General features: G+C 44.8%; 1 protein-coding gene across 1 annotated transcript in view; it reads right to left on the reverse strand.

The window, feature by feature from the left end:
- CERK (ceramide kinase) overlaps positions 1–7,406 on the reverse strand; it is a 60,193-nt gene extending 52,787 nt beyond the window's left edge. The window contains exon 1 of the mRNA XM_015413492.1: positions 7,158–7,406. Coding sequence (XP_015268978.1) covers positions 7,158–7,278 — 121 coding nt within the window. The 5' untranslated portion in view covers positions 7,279–7,406. The remainder of the gene's footprint in view (positions 1–7,157) is intronic.
- Positions 7,407–22,044: the final 14,638 nt, after the last annotated feature.

The raw sequence follows: 22,044 nt of genomic DNA on the forward strand, positions 1-22,044 counted from the left end.
TATATGTGTATGAAATGTGCAATGACTGGGGAGATAGCCCCATGTGGCTTGTGCAAGCATCCATGGGATACTTTGGGCCTCAAAGAACTTAGGATACATGTCATAAGATGGCTGTTTGTACTACAATTACATTTTCAAAGTGATACCAGGAGCTTAGTAAATGTGTATCTTCATATATGTGGGGTTGGCTATTTACATCATTCTGTCATTGTCTATGGTTTGTGAAAATGCCTTGGAAAACTAGACATAATGGTCTCATCTTAAAGGACAAAACCATAAGTGCTTTCTTAGAAAAAGTATCCTTTGCTACAGAAAGAAGGCTATCGAAAGACCACTTCCATTTGGGGAAGGATAGCAAGTAAGTTACATTTCAATACCATACAGTCCAGGAAACAGCTATATAATTTTTGGCATGAAGACAGAAGTAGGGCTCCCATCCCCCAGGTCCCAGTGAGGGGTTCCCTCACTTTTGAGGGCTTTGATCCGGCAGAGTCCAGCTGGCCAGTGGGGGAAACCCCACCCCCAAACAGAGATGTAGCTGCACGATGTCCCCAGTGCAATGACATCACCTGGAAGTGATGTCATCGCGTAGCTGATGTTGGGGGTGACACTCTAGTTTTTGGAACAACTATGGATTGGAAGGCAAAAAACCATAGAGTTTTGCCCAAAAACTAGAGCGTCACCCCTCAAATAATCACCAAAGTGATGATGTTACTTCCGGGTGACATCATTGCACCACGTGCACTTTGCACGTGCAGCAGAAGATCCCAGGAAGGACCTGGGAGCCCTCTGCCGGCTGCCAGGTAGGACCTGGCAACCCTAGACAGAAGGGGACCAAGAACTAAAACAATTCTAAAGGTATAAAAGTGGAAATATCTCGTATCAGTAAGAAGACTCACATTCTGCTGTCCAGTGAACAAAGGTTATCAACTGGCCAGCTAACATCAGTTTTTTCCAGTCTGTGAGGCCACCATGCATAGTGTACTTAGCAATAATAATGTAAGCAAGGTTAATACATATGAAGAAGAAATAACAGCTCAAGGTGCACACCTAAATCTTTATGCAAGTAGTTTTATGCATCCACAAACTGTGGTAACATCTCATACTAATGACACAGGACATGAACGTGCCAAGTGAATGTGGACCTGTGTTTTCTGAAAAGAAACGTGTTCAGTTCTATTGAGAAAAATGACAAGGAATTGTTGATCCTCATGATGATCAGTTATCTGTTTCCAGAGACACTGAAATGAATCACAGCAATGGAGAAATTCTGGTGGTGGTTAGAAATTATTTGTTGTTTTTTGCCATCAAGTCTCAGCTAACATGTGGCGACCCCATAGGGTTTTCAAGACAAGAGACATTCAGAGGTGATTTGCCATTGCCTGCTTCCATGTCACAACCCTGGTATTCCTTGGTGATCTCCCATCTAAATACTATCCAGGTGTGTTGCATGGACTGCACTTTTAAAAGCTCAGAAGTGTTGTATAAACAGATATGGGACTGTGAAGGGTTAATTCTTCACAGAGCCAGAGAGCCTTGAGTGACAGGCTGCTCCAAGCAATCTGATTGGTTAGCATCAGCTGAGCAGAGAGAGACTTTAGGGCTGAATGCTGAGGAGGAAAATTTCATTTGGAATTTAGCTCTGACCGAGAACAGTTGAACACAGACAGGAGAACTGGGGACAGTAAGCAAGGACCAGTGGATAGTTAAGACGAAAACTGCCATTCGGACCAAGGAAAGGGGATAGATCTTCTAGAGAGAGAAGAATTTCCCTACCCAGTCAAACAGGGAGTTAGCTCTGAAGAGTGCAGAGATCCCTGGTCTGGTGTGGTTTGAAATTGTTTGTAGAAACCATAGTCAGTTAAAAACTCAAGATGAGTACTGGTGTTTCAAGATAAGGGGTTTGGGTACTGGAAGGAGTGTACCAGCCTTGTGGAAACCAAAAGAGTCAGAAAATATTCAAAGAAAGTGTGCTGAAAGAGTGCAACAGTCTTCTGGAAACCAAAAGAGGCAGAGAATACTCAATGAAAGTGTACTGGAGTGTTTGGAAAAACACTGGAACAAAAGCCTCTCAACATAAAGATTTAAGTAACTGTGAACAACTGAAGAAACTCTCATTAGCTTGAAATATAAGAACTAAAGTCTGCACATATCTTGGTTTTACCTCAGAGTTATCTATATTGAGTTACTTCAGAAATTTCAACCCCAGATTTCACCTGACTTTTCCCCTCTGTGTTGAATAGAGTTGCCATTTCCCCAGAACCGCCATGGAAACCCCCAACTGTTATGGCTTCAGCCCGCCACTGGCTGGCAGGGGAAGCCCCACCCCCAAACAGGGACGTTGCCATACAACATCTACCTCCAACTGAGTCATGCCCTGACGGATCTGAAAATTTCATACATTCTCAAGGCCAATAGCCCATGGAAGGCTCTCCTAGAAATTACAGCTATCATGATTGTTGAATCATCAGTGATACCTATGAAATTTTGATACGTCACCAGAAGAAATGAATTGTTGAGAGACAGTACATGTCACACATCTTTGTTCAGAAGATTTATCATTGAAATGGCATTACATTCCGGAGACCACCGTCTACATTTACCATTATAACTGTTCACTCTTTGATATTGTATAATTTCGATTCTTAAAGAAATATCGTTTAGCGTCACATCGTCACAGTGTTTTTTGGTTTTTGATTGTCCTAAGACTGTGCCAATCAAAGAGAACACCTCCCCAAAATACGCAGGGAACTAATTATGGTTTTGCTCACCCCAGCAAAAGCAGTTATAGCCCAACACTGGAAGGATAAATCCCCCCCAACAAAAATGCAATAGTATAGTAAGGTGTGGGACTATTTTATGTTGGAAAAATATACAAGATACATCAATGGAGCAAGCACAGAATGTGATCTCTTTAATCCTTCATTGACAAAATGGCTAAAGACAGAGAGAACTGTGAAACCTGGTCACATTACAAATACTGCTCATTAATAAATTGTTATTATTTTATTTATTTATGTATTTATTTAGACATTTTTACCCCGCCCTCCCCGCAAGCGGGCTCAGGGCAGCTTACAAGGGGCAAATCTAAGTGGCTGTAAAAAGATTGTTAGATATTGTACACAATATAGTTGTAACTTATTGAAGAAAGTAAATCCCTGCTTATTGTTGAAAAGAATAACCACAAAATGTTCTGATTTTACCAAAAGATAGTTACAATTGAGAAGTCTATGAATATGGCTGATTGTATTCTACCCTTGATAACATATTGTAAAATGGTCATATATTGTACAACTCTGTATTTGTTAAAATAATAAAATGTTTTTTCAAAAAAGAGAGAGGAGGTTTTGGTACCAGAAGCCATATTTGGCCCACATACTATTTCATGCATGCTGATGCTGCAGGCACCCCACTTTGGAGCAATTGGACCAGGAAGCAGCATAAGCCCACTTGGAGGGCAGAGACCCCTGAATGTAGGGGTGTATGATATGTGGTTGTCCAAACCTCATTTTGTGTTGCAGAGAGCCTGCAGCCATACAGTAATACAGGCTTCTTGGTGACACTCCAAATAGAAGCTTGTGGTGCCAGAACCAGTGTTTGGACCAGGCACCACAGTATGCCTTCTTCCAGGGGACAGCTCTTTCAAGAGATATTTTGATGGGTGCAGCCTGTGTTACAAGGACACATATAACTTCGGGTAAAGAATTAATTACACAGTCTTTAAACTTTGACAGAGTATCCTAATTAAGACTTGTATTAAACTCAAGGCTTGGAAAATGCTGTGATTGAGATCCTGCTTTCGATGTGTGAGGGGGAGTGTCTTGTGCATATGTGTTTGTGGCACACAGAGTAATTGAAGAACATTTCTCAAACTCAGGCAATATAAGACCTGGAAGAATAGCCATTGCAGGGGGTGTTCTGCAGATTGGGTAATGCCTAATCCTGTACTGAACCTAGCTTCAGGAACACTTGAAAAAAGTCTTGAAATTCTAGTAGCTTCCCTTACAGGGAAGGACCTCCTCAGAATTATGGGAAACCACATGGCAGAGACCATTACTTATAACCTCTTTGGTATTAGAAACAAAGGACAGGGCTAGCAGAATTCTGAGGAAGCACATGGCAGAGACCATTGATGTACAAACATCCTTCATACTGAACAGCAGGGGTCATTTCGTAGAAAAAGAGCTAGGGGAACTCATTAGCATAACTCATTAGCATATGCCACACCCCCTGACATCAGGGGCCCGGCGGTGGACCTGCAAGGCCAGCGGGAGTGCGAGGAAGCCCTGCCAAGGCCCTCCCTGGCCCCAGGCAGGCAGGGGTGGGGAGAGGCGGGGAGGAAGCAACTTACCCTCCCTCTTCTCCTGCCTCCTCCTGGCTGAATGAGGGCTGGAAGCGGGGCGGCCGGAAGCAGGGGGCGGGGCTTCGTCATGTGCCCCGCCCCCTGCACCTCACCCGGGGGAACTGCGTTCCCCCACGTTCCCCCCCCCCCGAAATGACCTTTGCTGAACAGAGATCAGCTACTTGCTAGCCAGTCAAAAACTATACCTTCTAGGAGAGGCCACTGAAATCTAAAGTTATCAGGTGGAATCAGCACAATGTCTGAGGTCTTGACAAACCCCAGAAGAGAGAACTCACTGAGAGCAGTTCCATATGGCAAATAATAACAATATGTTGTAGGTCCACAGGTGAAACAAATGTGCAGTGTCTGGACCTCCATGAGTTGGATGCTGAGGGAGATCCATCCACCACGGAAGCTTTAAAATCTGTAGCTTGAGTGGAGATGAGATCCAAGCAAAGCCCATGGGTGGAAAGTGTAGTAGGTTCTGTGGCACAAAAGGGACTGAAGGAGGAGGGCTTTAAATGTTGTCAAGCTTCCTTTTCCTGAAAGACCTGAGATAATTTTGTGGTCAAAGAAAGACTTTCATGTAGTTATTCAGTGCAATGTTGTTGAAATGGAAGGTGGTATCAATGGCCACATACTTGCAGCTCTATTGCTACAGTGAAGTAACGAGAACTGACAACTGTAGGCCAAAAGTGACCATGACTGCTAAATTATAAGACTGACTTAATACATCTCACCTATTTCTCTGGTCGTATTTGGTCTACACAGCTACATACAACCTCTATGAGGAGACTAAGGAGTGGTCCACATCAAATGTGCTTTGTCCGCAGAAGCATTCCTGGTTGTCCAGAGCAATGATTCTCTGTCTGATCTGTAGCATGTGAATGGCAGCCACAGCACACTACTCAGAAGTCAACAGGGATGATATTTGAGCCTTGGTGGTCAGAGCAAAAAGTGATCTGCTGCCTACAAATTGAATCTGATCCAGAATATGTCCACCTGACCCACAACATGGTCACCTGCAAGCAATTTCTGTGGCCATAGCCCCTGTGATCGCAGGAATTACCAATGACATAAATGTTTAATGTGTGTGAACCAGATGGTGCAAGTGTGTATCCAATAAATGGACAGGTCCTTGGAAGTATGCATGTGGGGGGGGGGAACCCTACGTCTTTGTCGCTCTTAAGTGTTACTTAGAGAAATGACTTTCTGCAATCTGTTGACTGACCATATGTTTATTTTATTTATTTATGTTGTTTATAGTCTGCCTTTCTCTCAGGGATGCAAGGCAGATTGTCAGTTAGGAACAATTCACAACTACAGCCTGGCACAATCTTCAACAAACTTTTACTGATTGTTGTCCCAAGTATTCAGGCAGCCTGAAGGCTCTCTGAGCTGAGAGTGTGGGCTATATTTTACATGGTGGACATCCAAGCCAAATCTATAATTACATGTTCATGCAATTAATGATCTTTGGCAATTTAATAAGCAGATATATCCAAGATACAAACATTGCATATGTGGCTTTCCTACTAGGCTCTGGGGCTGCTGCTGGCCACTAAAACCCATCAACTGATGGGTTCAAAGTCCTATAAGTGTTGTTCCCCATTCATCAACCTACGAGGAGAATCTTTATAATCACTTTTTAGAATAGCCTTTTAAATCACATCAGAACACTGACAAGAACAAAAAGCTTTCTGAAAAGAAAAAGAAAAAGTGTTGCTCTAACAATGATGTTACCCCTGATAGGGAAATACTAGGAGAATACAAACTACAGCCCAGCAGAAATCTTGAGGGATTCCCTTTAAAACACCATCCAAGGGGAGGTTCAGCAGACTCTAATTGACTTTGGGAAGGGACAACTTTATTATGACTATGAAGCATCTCAGCAACTTCTCAGAAGTACTGACACCATTTCAGCACGGCTGACAAGCAAGGCCACTTCCTAAGATTAGGATGCTTCAAATGTTTTGCACACTGGATTAAAAGAATACACATTTGTTTATTTTGAACTGCTTACATCCTGCTTTTCCCTGGAAGGGCCTGAAGCACACTCGCAGAAAGAAATACCCAACTATATTAAGAACTGGGCCATTCTGAAGCCATCTGGATAAAAGCTGCCTGAGTGACATCTCCTTACTCTCTCCCCCAGCCTGTAATACCAGAGGAGTGGCTGTGTTAGCCTATGGCAACAAAGAGGATTCTCTAGTGGCACCTTAAAGACTAACAAGATTGTATTCCCAGCATAAACATTCATGGATGGGGAGCCTGCTTCTTCAGCTGCAGCCTAGCATGTGAAAGTTGATACTGGAATACAATTGTGTCTGTCTTTCAGTCCAGCTATGTTAATCTGTCTCGACAAATCCAAACAAGAGCCTTGTGGCACCTTAAAAGACAGACAAAATTTGATCCCAAGGTCAGCCTTTGTGGTCCAGATACATGGAGCAGGTCCCCACTAAGCAGTTATGTAGGAGAATGGGGGTACAACGTAGTTGCCCGGCTTCCAAACATCCCCAGTTATCTCCCTCCGCACATCCCCCTCCCAACTCAGAAAGACTTTGCATCCTTGTAGCCATAAAATGAATGGACAAGGAGGGCCCAATGCATAGCTGAAAGCTATGTCTGCTTGTGTGAAAACCCCAGATGCACGGGGATGCGGCTGTGGTTATCTGCGAGGGGGCAGGGTAAACGAGAGGGGCTCTGCACATGCTCAGAGTTTAACCCTTTCACACCTGGCTGTCATTCAGTCCCCGCCGCTGGAAAGAGCTGCCTGGTCTGCCTACACCCGCCGCCGCCTCCGGCGGCTACTCACCTTCCCCGCGGGACGAGGGTGGCTGGAGCTTGTGCCATTTCAAGACCTCCCCGTATAAGGTGACCTGCCAGGAACATTGATCCAGCACCAGCGAAGAGCTGAGCCGGCTCCCGTCCCCCATCGCCCCTTCAGTGGCCGGTTTCCTCGGCTAAGGTGCCATGATGATGGAAGGGGAGGGGGAGCGGCTGGCGGCCAGCCGCAAGAGATGGTCGAGCCCGGCAAGCGCGTCTCTGCGTGTGATGGCAAAGAATCGGTTATCCTTCAGAATTTGCTCCTCCGCTATCTAGGGCGCATGCGCGTTCCGAGGTTTGCGCACGCTCGCCCGCCCCGGCCGAAGTCTCCGCTGCCCTTCCCTTGTTGCCCTCACTGTTTCTTCTCTGTTTTGTTGTGCCGGCAGAGGAGGAAGGAAGGGGGGGGGGGGGGAGGAAGGGGGAGGACCTGGCGAGTGCAAGCTCTGCGCGAAGAGGGATCTGAAATGAATTTCTGGAGGGAAGGGGATAAAGTTACCTCAGGAGAGAAAGAAGCAGAAGGCATAATTAAAAGCAAACACACGCACAGGTAACGTCTTACGAGAATCTTTCCCGAAGAGCTCACAATAACTTTGATAGTAATAATATTCCTGGAGTGGGAACAGATCCTTGCTGGAGCGTTACCACCATATTCTGTGTGTGGCATTTGGGCAAGGCGAAACGAAGGAGCAGGAGCGATGTTTTTCTTGGAAGGCATGAATATTCACACACAGTGAAGCCTGGAGATGGAAGATAGTAATATTATTTATTTAAGACACTTGCTTCAAGGAGTTCACAGCAGTAAACATGACTTTCCCTCTCTCCGTTTTATCCTTACAAGCACCTTGTGAAGTCGGTTAGGCTGAAAACCTATGACTGGACCCATGACATCCCACAAACTCCCATGCCATGTCACAGAGGTATTTGTGATAATAAATTTTGTTCATACTGGATTCTTGGCTGCTTAGAACACTTTTTCTTTTTTTTGGGGGGGGGGGGATGGAGCAAAAATGAAATAAATACAAGAAATAGGCGTGCCAGCTCTGGACTGTGGGATTCCTGGAGATTTTGGGGGTAGAGCCTGGGAAGGTCAGGGTTTGGGGAGGGGAGAGACCTCAGTGGATTATAATACCATAGAGTCCACCTTCCAAAGCTGCTATTTTTTCCAGAACTGATCTCTTTTAGCTGGATATCAGTTTCAGGAGATTTCCAGCCATGACCTGGAGACTGGCAACCCTAACAAGAAAGTGTGCTTTTGCTTCTGTTTCTCACTGCTTGAAACAAACTTTTGGAGTAAAGGCGACTCAACATGCCTGGGCACTATAGAGTGCTCAATTTCACTTTGTCCTAGTATAATGTACTGGGTTCAGACGCGTTAGCAAGTGATCAGCTCATATTTATTAGTAAAATTCAGCTCTAGTGTTTTACTAAATAGCCGGGTTCGAACCTGCTTTTATCCGTGCAGCACACAACACCCAGTACACACCCCACTCCTGTAATTGGCTATTTACAGTGTAAGAGTCCATCATAGGCAAACCTGTTGGTCCGCACTAGGATCCGAGTCAGCTATTGTTCTAAATCCTGAAGGTGCGCTAGACCGCATGGCTTCCTTAGCGCTACATGTCCAGACATGTCCATATCAGTACATAACACCTAGAATCATGTATGATAGTGTGAGATGCCTATTCAGCTATGCTGGGAGCTTCTCTCTGGCTCCTTTCTGTGCCTTTGTTATCTCTCTCCCCTTGTGGTCTTGCACGAGGCAAAAAGATTCTGCAGTGCTCTCCTGTGCAAACATGTGTTGCTGGATTAGGGAATAGTATTATTTAGATTAGGCTTCTGTTTCTTCTACTACAAATTATAGGTGAATACCTCTGTGTGTGTGTGTGTGTGTGTGTTAAGTGCCAAGTCACTTCTGAGTCATGGTGACCCTATGAATTAGGTAAAGGTAAAGGTTCCCTTGCTCGAAAGCCAGTCGAGTCCGACTCTAGGGTTGCGGTGCTCATCTCCGTTTCAAAGCCGAAGAGCCAGCGCTGTCCGAAGACGTTTCCGTGGTCATGTGGCCAGCATGACTAAACACCAAGGCGCACAGAACGTTGTTACCTTCCCACCGAAGTGGTACCTATTTATCTACTTGCAATTTCTTGCTTTCGAACTGCTAGGTTGGCAGGAGCTGGAACTAGAGACAGGAGCTCACTCCGTCATGTGGCAACTCAGGTCTCGAACTGCTGAACTACTGACCTTCCATAGCCTGCAGTTCAGCGTCTTAACCACTTGAGCCACCACAGCTCAAAAAAAAAAAAAAAGCCCTATGAATTAACGCCCTCCCAAAAGTCCTATTGTTAACAGCCTTTCTCAGGTCTTGCAAACTGCGGCTTCCTTGATTGAGTCAATCAGTTTTGTGTTGGGTCTTCCTCTTTTCTTGTTGCCTAGAACTTTCCCTAGCATTATGGTCTTTTCCAGTGAGCATGATAAAAAGTAGAGACATCACCCTGCCAACAAAAGTCCACATGGTCAAAGCAATGGTATTCCCAGTAGTCATCTATGGCTGCGAGAGTTGGACTATAAGGAAGGCCAAGCACCGAAGAATAGATTCTTTTGAACTATGGTGCTGGAAAAGACTCTTGAGAGTCCCCTTGGACTGCCAGAAGATCAAATCAGTCAATCCTAAAAGAAATCAACCCTGACTGTTCCCTGGAAGGCCAGATAATGAAACTGAAGCTCAAATACTTTGGCCACCAAATGTGAAGGGAGCACTCACTGGAGAAGACCCTGATGCTGGGAAAGACTGAAGGTCAAAGAAGACGGGGACGGCAAAGGATGAGATGGTTAGACAGTGTCATCGATGCAACGAACATGAAATTGAGCCAACTTCAGAGGACGGTGGAAGACAGGAAGGCCTGGCGGGATTTGGTCCATGGGGTCGCAAAGAGTCGGACTTGACTGTGCGACTGAACAACAACAACAAAATGTGATAAAAGTAGGGTAGCTTCAGTTTAGACATTTCAAAGTTCAGGTGTGTTTTGATCTAGAACCCACTTCTCTTTCTGGTAATCCATAGTATCCATTTTTCAAAAATAACATTTTTATTGAGTATATAATTCATATTTCATAATAATAATTCATATCCTTGTACATTATACTCCTTTTATTTATTTATTTATTTATTTTTATTTATTTTCCTTACATTTATACCCCGCCCTTCCTGCAAGCGGGCTCAGGGCGGCTTTTTCATAATTTAAACATGTGCAACGCAATAATGAGGTTACATTCCAACTATATAACTAACAGATGAGATTTAAGCCCAGTCCAGTTTATAACCTCATCTTTTCCTATTCCCTTATCCTACCCGCATATGAAACCACAGTACAGCTCCCTCTAAATAGCATTTTTCCTTAATACAGTCTTTAAATCTTCCAATGTTATTACGCATTCTTCTGACTTCTTTTCTGTTCATTCTATCATTATTGTTTTTCTATCTATTTCTATACCTAAAAAGAAAAAAGAAAGCTGGACAGGGTTGCCTCTGGTACTGGTGCTGAAGAGGAGACCCCTTCAGCAGGTGGATATCCTCTTCCCTGTTAACAAAGGTATTAGGGGGAGCACACCCTTCATCTCCTTGTTGTGCCCACTAGCTATGACTACTTCTGTATACTTTTACTAAATACTTCCCGCTTAAAACACAGTTCTAAATACCGTGTATATATAATTGCTATCAACATAATCTATTATACTATTTGCCAAAACAAACTATCTCCTATTAAACGCCTCCATCTATTGATTTGGTCAGTTCCTCCAGAAGCCTCTTGCCAGTGATCTCATTATAGGCTGTAAGAGTTTTGCCATTTAAGTTGGCCACTAGGTTTCCACTTTCAATGCGCTTTCCAACTGGATTTTGCCAGTTCACACAGTAAAATCCAGTTGGAAAGTGCACTGAAAGTGGATTGAAAGTGGATTATTTAGTGCATGTGACCGCAGCCTGTGTTTCATCACAGCGTACTGTGATTTTGGTCACCAATATCCCTATATTACTTCTGGGAAAACTTGGAAATGACAATTGCCAGAAACTCTACTGATAAGGAGGCTGGCAATTTTTTTCTTTATCTTTCTACTGCCACCAATCTGAGCAGCAACAGGAAACAGAACTTTGCCAAATACCAGGAGAATGGGAGCCTTCTTGACCTCAACATTCCTTAAGGGGAGAGTCACAACAGAGAATGCAGGAATGGTTTTTGATATTGCCCACACCTAGCAGTTCTGGGATGAAAGTGGAAAAGCCTGGATGGATTTCTATCAGCTGTGTTGTAAACTAGGCCATCCTAAATATTCCCTTGGATCTGATACATCATTAAAGCAAATAGTAAGGTTTAAACTGGCTTTTAATGGTCCAAAAAGTGTATTTGTTGTAGCAGATTAATGGACTTTCTCAGCCCACTCATACTTTCCATTTAAAAAGCACTGCTGAAGTCAGTTTGAAGTTTCCTACAAGAGAGTGAAATCATTACTTCAACAGTCTCTAAATCCAAGTGCTTAAGTGACTTCCTCCAGTTCACTGGTGTGACTTTCTTTAAAACGTCATCAGTAAACATATATATTTTTTAATGGTTCCCCCTTAGCTCTGAAGTTTATTACAGAGGGATGATTACTAGATACCCATGTCATAGCTAACTCCTCTTCCTCAGCACTTTCAGATTAGTTTTACAGTACCAGATATTGACAATATTTGCGAGAAAATGAGCTGCTTGTCCCATTCTTTTTTTAATGCTTGTAATTTAATTCTGTCAGTGTGTAGTTGTTTTTAAGTGCTAAATGAGTTCCTTCCAAATTTCAACAGCATCAGCAATAAAACAACTATTTTTCTGATAATTGCAACCATGTGTTATTAGCGTTGTATTCCCTTCCTGCTCTTCTAAATTTCTTCTCATCTTGGATACATTTGCAGCATTTTTGTTCACATGTTGTTATAGCTTTTGCTGCCACTTCTTGTAACTGTTCTGCTGTGTGTGCATTTCCTGACGTATCGATTGTTTCTGCAAGGAAGATATTCCCTTCTTCTGTTGTTATTCGAGCACATACAACAGGATCACTGTGGATATTACTCCACCCATCAAGACTTAGGTTAACAATTTTACCCTCTAAAGCTGTTGCACATTGCTCCATTTCTCTGTCATACACTTTATCCAGCAGTTTCCCTGCAACATCTGCTCTGCTGGGTGGACTGTATCCTGGTCTCAGTGACTGAACCATATTAACAAAGTGTGGTTTTTCAGTCAGATGGAAAGAAGAGTTTGCTGCGTAAACAAAGTGGGCAATTTTTTCATCAATTAACTCTTTTTCTAATCTTCTGGTTTTTATCACAAACTTATCTATGGTGGTTCCTGGAGGGTCGGCTTTTTTCTTTCTTTTAGGTGATATACTGCAGATGTGTGATATATATGATGTGACTGAAACACTACCCTGGACAGATAACTTTGAAACTGTAGAACAGGAGGATTGTGATCTCGAAGGTGGATAGTTTCCAGAATCCTTTATGTTGATGATGGATTTCCCTAAACAAAAAAGTCAATGCTGTTATTTTATTATTTATACAAGTTATGCATATTTAGTATTACTCATTGTATTCACTGCCACTCTGTACTGCCCCCAAAAGGAATATTTGCTTGTTTCAGCTCTTTATTTCTTCATAACAACTTTATCAAAATGAGAGTAACTTGCAGTAATAATAATAACAAATAGCCAGTTTGGTGTAGCGGTTAAGTGCGCAGACTCTAATCTGGGAGAACCGGGTTTGATTCCCCACTCCTCCACTTGCACCTGCTGATGTGACCTGGGGTCAGTCACAAGCTCTGGCACAGCTGTCCTTGAAAAAGAGCAGTCTCTGTCAGAATTCTCTCAGCCCCACCTATCTCACAGGGTGTCTGTTGTGGGGAGGGGAAGGGAAAGGAGTTTGTAAGCTGCTCTGAGACTCCAAGTGAAGGGCGGGGTATAAATCCAATCTCTTCTTCTACAAATATAATTAAATATAATTCTCAGACATGACAGTTCCTCTCCTTGAAGATCCTGCCTATTCAAACATGTTCCTTTTGTCATCTTCATCACAGCACTTCTCTGTTTCATTCAGGCCACCAGACCTTGCATTTCTTTGTTGCAGTGTTTGCATTTTGCACGCATGCCTGCCTTACCCAAAGGTAGAGGAACTTCATTAAAGTATTCCCAAACTGGGTCTGCTGTCATTATAGATTTTCTCCTCCAGGGAAAGAATAATATTGAAAGCAACACCCTGAGGGCGCTAAGGTTCTTTGACTTGTGTGGCTAGCCAGTAAACCACACAGTGAAACAGACAATTTTCAGTACAAAATTTAGCTGTTTTCATTACAAAAATGGTTGCTTTACGTGGATACATGCATATAAAAGTATAACAATATTCTTAATATAGGTTAACTTTTTATAAGCACCTTTTTAATATTGCAAAGTGGTTTATGATATAAAGCTTTTGTAGATACACTGAATCTATCTATCAGTTTTTATTTTGGACCCCCTAGAACAGTTTTGTTAATTTTAAAAGAGTTTTAAAAACTTCTAAATTTGTAAAATATGTTTTGTATTTTGTACTTTTTTTTGTAAATTTTGCAATTTTTTAAAATCATTGATTTTTATCCACCCTGCCTACATTTAAATCTAATTCAGCTGTCCTTATTATATGTTCTGCCTAGGGAGATAAAATACATCCTTGTCTGATACCTTCGCCAACTGGAATTGTTCTCATCTTTTCTTTATTTTGTTCTGTTCAGTTAATGTAATTCCGTGTTGATCTTTCAGCATCCCTAACCATGCTTTAATTTTCCCTTGGAACAAATCTCTTGCACCCAGGAGTCATTTTGTAGAAAAAGAGGTGCAGGAGCTCATTAGCATAACTCATTCGCGTAACGTATTTGCATATGCCACACCCCCTGACATCACCGGAAGTGTGTCAGAAGGCAACACCCACCGCTCAGGCTCCACTGGACTGTGTTGGATTGCTAGCTATTGGGGGGGGGGAACTATTCCTGGGCTGCAGGAATAGTCTGAGCATTCTTCCTTGATAATATCTCTGGTTTCAATCCATCGTTCTTCTATAGTCCCTGTTCACTTGAACTTCATAATGCATATCTGTTCTTCATGGTCTTTAAACACTTCAGAAAAGTTATTTAAATTGTATTTTTGCAAATAAATTTCATTAAAATAAGTTTTATATCGCAGTATACTAGCTTGAAGAAAGCTTATTGCATGTGATTCCATACTTTCCTGACAGGGTGGCTTCGCTATACTAACCAATTCATATACCCCAATATTGTAATTCTTGCTCCGGACACCTGGACAGAGTTTTTGAAAATACATAATTTAAACATGTGGAAAATAGCTTCCACTGGAAGTGATGCTAGGATTACCAATCTCCAGGTGGTGGCTGGCTATCTCCTGCTGTTACAACTGATCTCCAGGCGACAGAGATCAGTTCACCTGGAGAAAATGACCACTTTGGAAGTTGGACTCTATAGCATTATGCCTCACCCTCCTCAGGCTCCACCCCCCCCCCCCTAAATCTCTAGGTATTTCCCAACCCAGAGCTGGCAACCCTAAGTCATGCAGAGAATGCTGGGTTTGTTTAAACTGTGAACAAGAAAGACCTTCAAATCCATGCTAACCATGAAGTTCATCACATGACCATGGGCAACCCCTCTTTCATCTCTTTCTCTACTTGCTAGGCGAATCTTTTGCCAGCCATGGCCTGCTCAGCAACTGAGTTGATTCCTGCAGAAAGCTGACCTAACCACTATCAGATGGTAGCAAGTAGTGTTACTGCAACCCATCAAAATAAACAAATAGCCAGTTTTTCTGCAGCTGCACTGGCTTCCACTTCACCATTAGGCCCGCTTTTAAACATGCTCCATTTTCAGGCCCCGTTTAAAACGTAATTTTCAACTACTTTCCCCTTCTCTGCTAACATAAAAAGCATGGATTTCACATTCATTAACACTAAAAAAGTTGATTTTATTTCATTTCTGTGTTTATAGCATTACCGAGCAACATGGTCTATTTTATGGTCATTACTCAGAGGCAGCGTCAAATTTGCCATCCCACTTCCCAGCGTTTTCCTACCAAGCCCAACCTGTTTCTTTTTTTTAATTAAAACCAACGGCTGAACTCCGGGGATCCCTTTTAGGAGTAAAAGATTGAAAAATCCCAGGCTCGACTGAGACCCCAAACTGTAGGCGGTGCACTTTGAACGCCCCCTTGTGCGTCGCAATGGTCTGCGCCTCGGCCGTTGCCGCATCAACTGGTAACTGTTGATATGCCTGTGCCAAGTCCAATTTGCCGAAAACCCGCCCCCCCTGCCAAAGCCGCTAGCACATGGCTCACCACTGGCACTGGATACGCGTGAACTTGCAGGGCTTTGTTTAAGGTGCATTTGTAGTCCGCACAAATGCGCACTTCCCCATTCGGCTTGACAGGGGTGACTATTGGGGTCTCCCATCGAGCCGACACGACTGGTTCTAGGACCCCTTGCTCTACGAGGTGGTCTAGTTCCGCCTCAATTTTCGGTTTCATGGCGATTGGCGGTAGCCGTGCCTTGATGCGAATAGGCCGCACCGCTGGGTCTAGGTCCAAGGATATGGGGGGGGCGGAGTAGCGTCCCAGTGTCCCATCAAAGACTCGGGGAAATTCCGGGCACACCGTGCCAAAGTCCCAGGCCCCAATCTGGTGGATCCCATTCACCGAGAGTCCCAGGGCCTCGAACCAAGAGAGCCCTAGTAGGCTAGCGAGGGGCCTATCGACTACCAGCAGGTCTAGAGTGCCCTTAAAGTCCTGAAATTGCACCCGGAACTTGCCCCAGCCCCGCACCGCCACGGGGTTCTTGTTGAAGTCCCGTAACCGAAAACCCCGTGACTTCTGTAGGGGAGGGCCCCCCGGGGACACAGCGCACGGAGCGTATACGCGGAGATAATGGAGTACGCCGACCTGGTGTCGATCTCCATGCGGCAGGGGGACCCTTCTATGAGAACCATGACATGCATTTTCCGGGGGCTGTCGGGGGGCAAGTTACAGACCTGGTGTTGCGGGAAGCTGGCCGAGACAGAGTGAAGGTTGCTGGGCTGTTCTAGCGAGGTCTGGTGCGCGGTCGCTTTTGGGCGGAGCCCTTTGGAGCGGCAGACCCTGGAGATGTGTCCCGATTTGCTGCAGGCCTGGCAGATCACGTTTCGAAATCGGCACGACCTGCGTTCGTGGTCTTCCCCGCAGCTGGCGCACGCGGCCGGTGTGGTCGAAGCCTTGCTCGGGTGGGCAGAAGTCTTGCCTGCTTTGGAGGTTGTGGGTCGTTGGCGGATCTGTAGAACGTCGTCCTCGTCCGAGGCATCGGACCCGGCGGTTCCTTGGATGCAGTGGATTTGCTTGGCGCGGCGATCTTTGTGGGCCTTCTCGTACGCAGAAGCCTCCCGGACCGTCTTGTCCAGGTCCAGGTCATCCTGGCTGACCAGTTTCCGGTGTAGCTTGGGCTCTCAGAGGCCCACCAGGAACTGGGTCAGCAAGGTGTCCGCGAGCAGCGGGAAGGTGCAGTTGGTGGCTGCTCGCCTGAGCCCGGCCAAGAAATTGTAGGCCAATTCGTCAGGGCCTTGGACCCTCGCGCAAAAGTCCATGCGCTCGGCAAATTTCGTGGGCTTAGGCGAAAGGTGGTCGGTCAACGCTTTCACCAGCATGGAGTATAGCTCATCCTTTGTCTTTTTGGGTGCGATGAGGTCCTTGAGCAGTAGAACGGTGCCCATGCCGCACAACTGTAGGAAGTGAGCTTTTTTCTTCCCCTTGTCTGCGATGCCGTGGCAGTCAAAATAGTTTTCCAGGATTTCGATCCAGGTCTCCCACTCCGTGGGGCGGCGATGTTGCTCTGGGTGGTCGCCAATGCGCTGCGGCCACGTGGCTGGGGTAGCTCAGGAACGACGGCGGCGGAGGAAGCGTCGCAGCAAGCTCTGCTGCTCTCGGGGTCAGCAGGGTGAATTTCGGAGCCTGGAGCGAAGCGGTGAGCAGCTGCCGGAGACTTTGGCTGCGGAGCGGCACGGCTTGCGGAGGTCTCGGCGTCGGGGCTCGATGCGGTGCTCGGTCCGGCGTCCGAGTCGTTGTTCATGGGGTTGTAGATCCCATCCTCATCGCCAGTGAAAAGTATGCACACGGAGAGTGATTTCAGCTAAGCATACTTTTATTTAGTCAGGAACAAGACACCTTACCCGGCTCGCAGGTCGGCTTATACTCCCTCAGGGAAACCCACCACCAAACACACCCTCACTCCCGATAGGCTATTTACAGTAACCAAGAGACCTATGGCTTCTTGGCCCGGGCCCTAGCCCTTTCATTGGGCCTGGCTAGGATCCTACTTGCCCATTGTCTTTTGGTCTGAAGCTAGAGTCTTTGTGCCTGGACAAGTCCAGGCATGCCCGGCCCTGTTAGGGCCTGATACACTACAGAGGGGAAAGATGTAAAGGGTACAGCAGCTCCAGATCAAACCCATTGGAGATGCAGAGAGACAAATTCCTTTTGACTTTGCTTGCTGAAAGCCATTCAGGTCTCCTTGCCACTGAGCAGCATGCAGCAGACTGAACAGAAGTGCACATGAGACATTGCCGGAGCGATGAATGACATCTCTCACTCTGAACACTCTTTGGAGTGATTTTTATGCTTCTTTTAAAGTAACACCGTGATTATGGGAAACCATCTAGTATACTTAGAGGTGAAAGCCCCAACAAATCCTGACGGCCTTGTCAAAAGCGATCGTCTGCCTCCAGTCCTCTTAGTCATGCCATTCTCATTTTAAGTGGAAGGCCATTGAGGGAAAGTTATTGACATAGCAGAAGATCTGGGATGGAATCCAGAAGATAATTTGCTTTAATGTGGATGCAAATACCACACTCCAATATGATCCTCAGAGATTTAGGCAACAGCCTTTCTCTTTCCAAGCCTCTAAGTGCCCCTAAGAGGCAGAGTGAGAATGCTAAAGAGAAACTGTATGTCTGTAACTGGTTAAGGATTTAAAGGACTTCCAGATTAGGATCAAACATCATTTGTGCATCCACTTGCTCCGTCAAATGCAATATGCACCCAGACTGCTTCAGCCTTGCAAAGGAGTTCACAAAAAGTTATAAAAAACCTGCATAAATACCAGCTAATCTACTCGTGTTCCTAAGGCTTAGTTCAGAACTCACACTAACCCATGGATTGTGCTAAACAGAGTTTGACATCATGCCAAATCCTAAAACCTTTTCAGAAATCACTGTCATATATACTGGGACCCTACCAACTGCAGGTAACAGGGGCACATATACACTACCCATGCTTCTTCCAATAGGTGCAATCACCATATTGCATGAACAGGGTTGACACATGTATTTATCATGCATGTACAATTTTGGTAAGTGTGGCATGAATTGTATTTTTCAGGGTCTGTACTCACACATACTGAGTCCTCAATGTGCACGGTAAGCACAGGCACTGCCACAACTATTCACACAATACGGTGTCTGTATCAGGAGAACAGCTAAATTCTAATCCAGAGCATCTTAGAGTCAAAGCTCCCTTTGTCAGATATCAAGAGGATCACAGGGAACACACACTCCCATTATATCCACATGGTAAGTTCCTGGTACACGTAAGCATAACATCTAAAGAAGACTGTAGTTAGCCTACACTGTGGTTCAGCAATCTGCTTCCAAACCCGTTATATAGACAACGTATCTCTGTACAGGGCAGTGTATGTGGAGGGGAAAGGAATCTATCATACCAGCTCTACCCTCACTTGTGGTCTAGCATGGTGGTTTCATCTGCTCCAATGTGTGATCTCCATGTGGTCACAATGCCTCATTGATATTGATCAAAAATTAGATCTAACTGGTGCTTCGGCCAGTTCTCCTCCTGTGTTTCCAGGCAGAACTATGTTTCCTTTCATCTCTTCTATCACTTAAATATTTGCAGCTGAAGCAAGCAAATCTGTAACTAGAAGAGGAAAAAAGCTCATGAGGATTGATCTTATCAGATGAAAAGGAAATCAGATTATTGTTTGCTAACTAATGTCAAACTATATGAAATAAAGGTCTATAGGGTTGATTGAGCTGTCATAAAATTTCACTCACGACCTGTTTGTTGCATCTAATGGTTCAGTAGCACAAAGGAATCTGCAGCCCAAGGAGAAAAGACATCTGGACTTCTAAGATTAAACAGGAAGAGCTGTAATGTTTTGCCCCTAGTTAAGTACATTTAATTTTAAACTGGATCATATAATCACCTTGAGGGTTACAGAAAGGAATGCAGCTAAAACAATATAAAGGGATTAGTGAAATCCAAGTACATAGATAGTAAAATCTAGTTATTTGCTTTTGGTTGAGTTGGGTCATGTTAATTTCTGTCTTAATTCAAATATTTGTTTGTAAAAATAATAAAAAATAGATCAGAAGACATTCTTTGTCTATGTAGTAATCATTATTTTTGCTGTGCCAATGGGAATTTTTGTGGCTTGGATCCACCAGAGAGTTTTTGTGGATAAAAAGGATTTATTTGCAGATAAAAGTGTGACTTTCTTGCCTCTCCCTCCCACTGCAACTTCAATTACCTCCCCCCCCCCAATGGAATGCTGCTCCTGTGTAGGGTTGCTAGCTCTGGATTGTGAAATTCCTGGAGATTTTGGGGATGGAGACTGGGAAGGGCAGGGTTTGGGGAGGGGAGAGGCCTCAGTGGGGACAACTTTTATAGTTACACGGTATTTTACGATTTTATGTGCAAACTGTTATTTTAATACTGTTTTAATTGTATATTTAACTGTTGTACACAGCCCTGAGCCCACTGGGGAGGGCGGTATATAAAACTAATAATAAATAAATAAATAATGCCATAGGGTCCACATTCTAAAGCAGCCATTTTCTCTAGAAGAACTTATCTCTTACCTGGAGACCAGCTGCAGTTCCAAGACATCTCCAGCTGATCTGGAAACTGGACTGTGCCATGATTTTGTTGTCCAGTGCTTAGAAGGATGTAAACACCTATCAAAGAATGTTGTCCCTTGAGTCTTGGTATAAATTAAATGTCATAACAGTACCAGTTTAACCTGTGGTGTGGGATATTTTCCTAAAAGGAGTTAAGTCACTGAGCAATCTAAGCTTTATCTTAATTAAAATTTGGCTGGTGTAGATCTACCAGAGGTAGATGGGGTTAAGCTTTCCATAGCAGATCAAGATAAGAGCTTTGGTTGTCCCTGGATCTAACCTTGCGGAGGGATAAACAGGAAAACCTTCTTTCAATTACATCTAGCTCCAAGCTTGTAAGCTGCCCCCCTTTTCAGATTCTGTGGATCTAGCCAGTTGGATCCATTCTAATGTATAGGGTTGCCAGGTCTGACCAGGCAGCCAGTGGGGGGATCCTTGGTCCTTTCTGGGATCTTCTGCTGCATGTGTGAAGTGTGCACAGCCCAATGATATCACTTGGAAGTCACGTTATCACATCACCGATGTGGGGGGTGACGCTCTAGTATTTGGGCAAAACTCTATGGTTTGTAGCCAATTTTACCATAGAATTTTGTCCAAAAACTAAAGTGTCGCCATGCAGTGTCGGTGAGGTGATGACATCACTTCTGGGTGACATAATCATATTGCCTTTCAGGCCAGTTGGGGGTGGGATTTCCCCTCACTGGCCAGGAAGCGCCCCACAAAAGAGGGGGTTTCCCCGCCCTGTGGGGGTCAGACAACCCTACTACTATAACTTTCTCCTGGGACTACTATAATGTCCTCTACAAGGGGCTGCCTTTGAAGATCTCTTGGAAGGGTCAAATAGTACAAAATGCAGCAGCAAGTTTCCTGTGGGGGTTCAAGCACTTGGAACATGTGCTTGAAGGCCTGCATTGTTGCATCAACTGCAAAACCTTCACTCTGAGTTTTAAAAGTTTTTTTCCTCAGTTGGGGAGGGGAAAGAAAGGGCTCCAGAGGGATGGGAAGGTGGATTCTCAACCCAAAAAGGAAAGAGCTTCTGCTCAGGCAGATGTTTAAAAAGCCCCTGATTCAGCTAATTGGAACTGGCCTCAGGTTAGAAAATGCTTTAACTGTGGGGAGACAGATCACTTGCAGGCTGCCTGTCCCCAGTTACAAGCAGGGACTTCCAAACTTGCTCCAAAAGCACCAGCTACCCAAAAGGTGAAAGAGGAGCAAGTGGCCACAATTAACCACAAGTGCCTCTTTGCCACCATGGAGCCAGTGGAAGCCAGGGGTGACTATACAGAACTGGTGCAGCTGAGAGACTGGTTGGTTTTGGGATACACTGACACAGGTTCCTCTGTAACCCTAGTATGGGCTGATCTGGTGTCAGATTCTGATATTGTACCTAACATGGCATTCTGAATCCAGGGGGTTGGTGGGATGCCCCTGACTGTTCCTGTGGAATGGAGAGGGCTGGAAGGCCTCAGAGAAACGGGGGCTATGAAGTTACTCTGTGTAACTTGGCCGGGATCTCCTTGGTGGCCAGTGGCCAGTAAATGTAGTAACATGCAGCCAAACCCTAGAAGGGCGGGAAGGGGAAGAAAGCATCTCTGCAGAGAACTCTCCACCATCCAGGGGAGGAAGTGGCTCAGGTTACTGCAGGAGAAGAGGAAGCCCAGGTGACCCAGGAGAGGGAGGGCCAACCCAACTCAAACCCTGGGGGAGGGGTCTTCCAAGAGGGGGAATGGTACAGTTCCACCCAGATGCAGCAGGAGGTGTGGATCTTCCTGGTGAAGAAGACGCTCTGTCTTGCTTCAGCAAACTGTAGGCTGAGGAGACAGAGGGAGAGGGTGAAGATTCCGCAGGAATTCTTGAGGGCAGCAAGACTAGTGTTGGTTCAGA

This window comes from Gekko japonicus, unplaced genomic scaffold (assembly GCF_001447785.1).
Source record: "Gekko japonicus isolate JY-2015 unplaced genomic scaffold, Gekko_japonicus_V1.1 scaffold168, whole genome shotgun sequence".
Lineage (NCBI taxonomy): Eukaryota > Metazoa > Chordata > Lepidosauria > Squamata > Gekkonidae > Gekko > Gekko japonicus.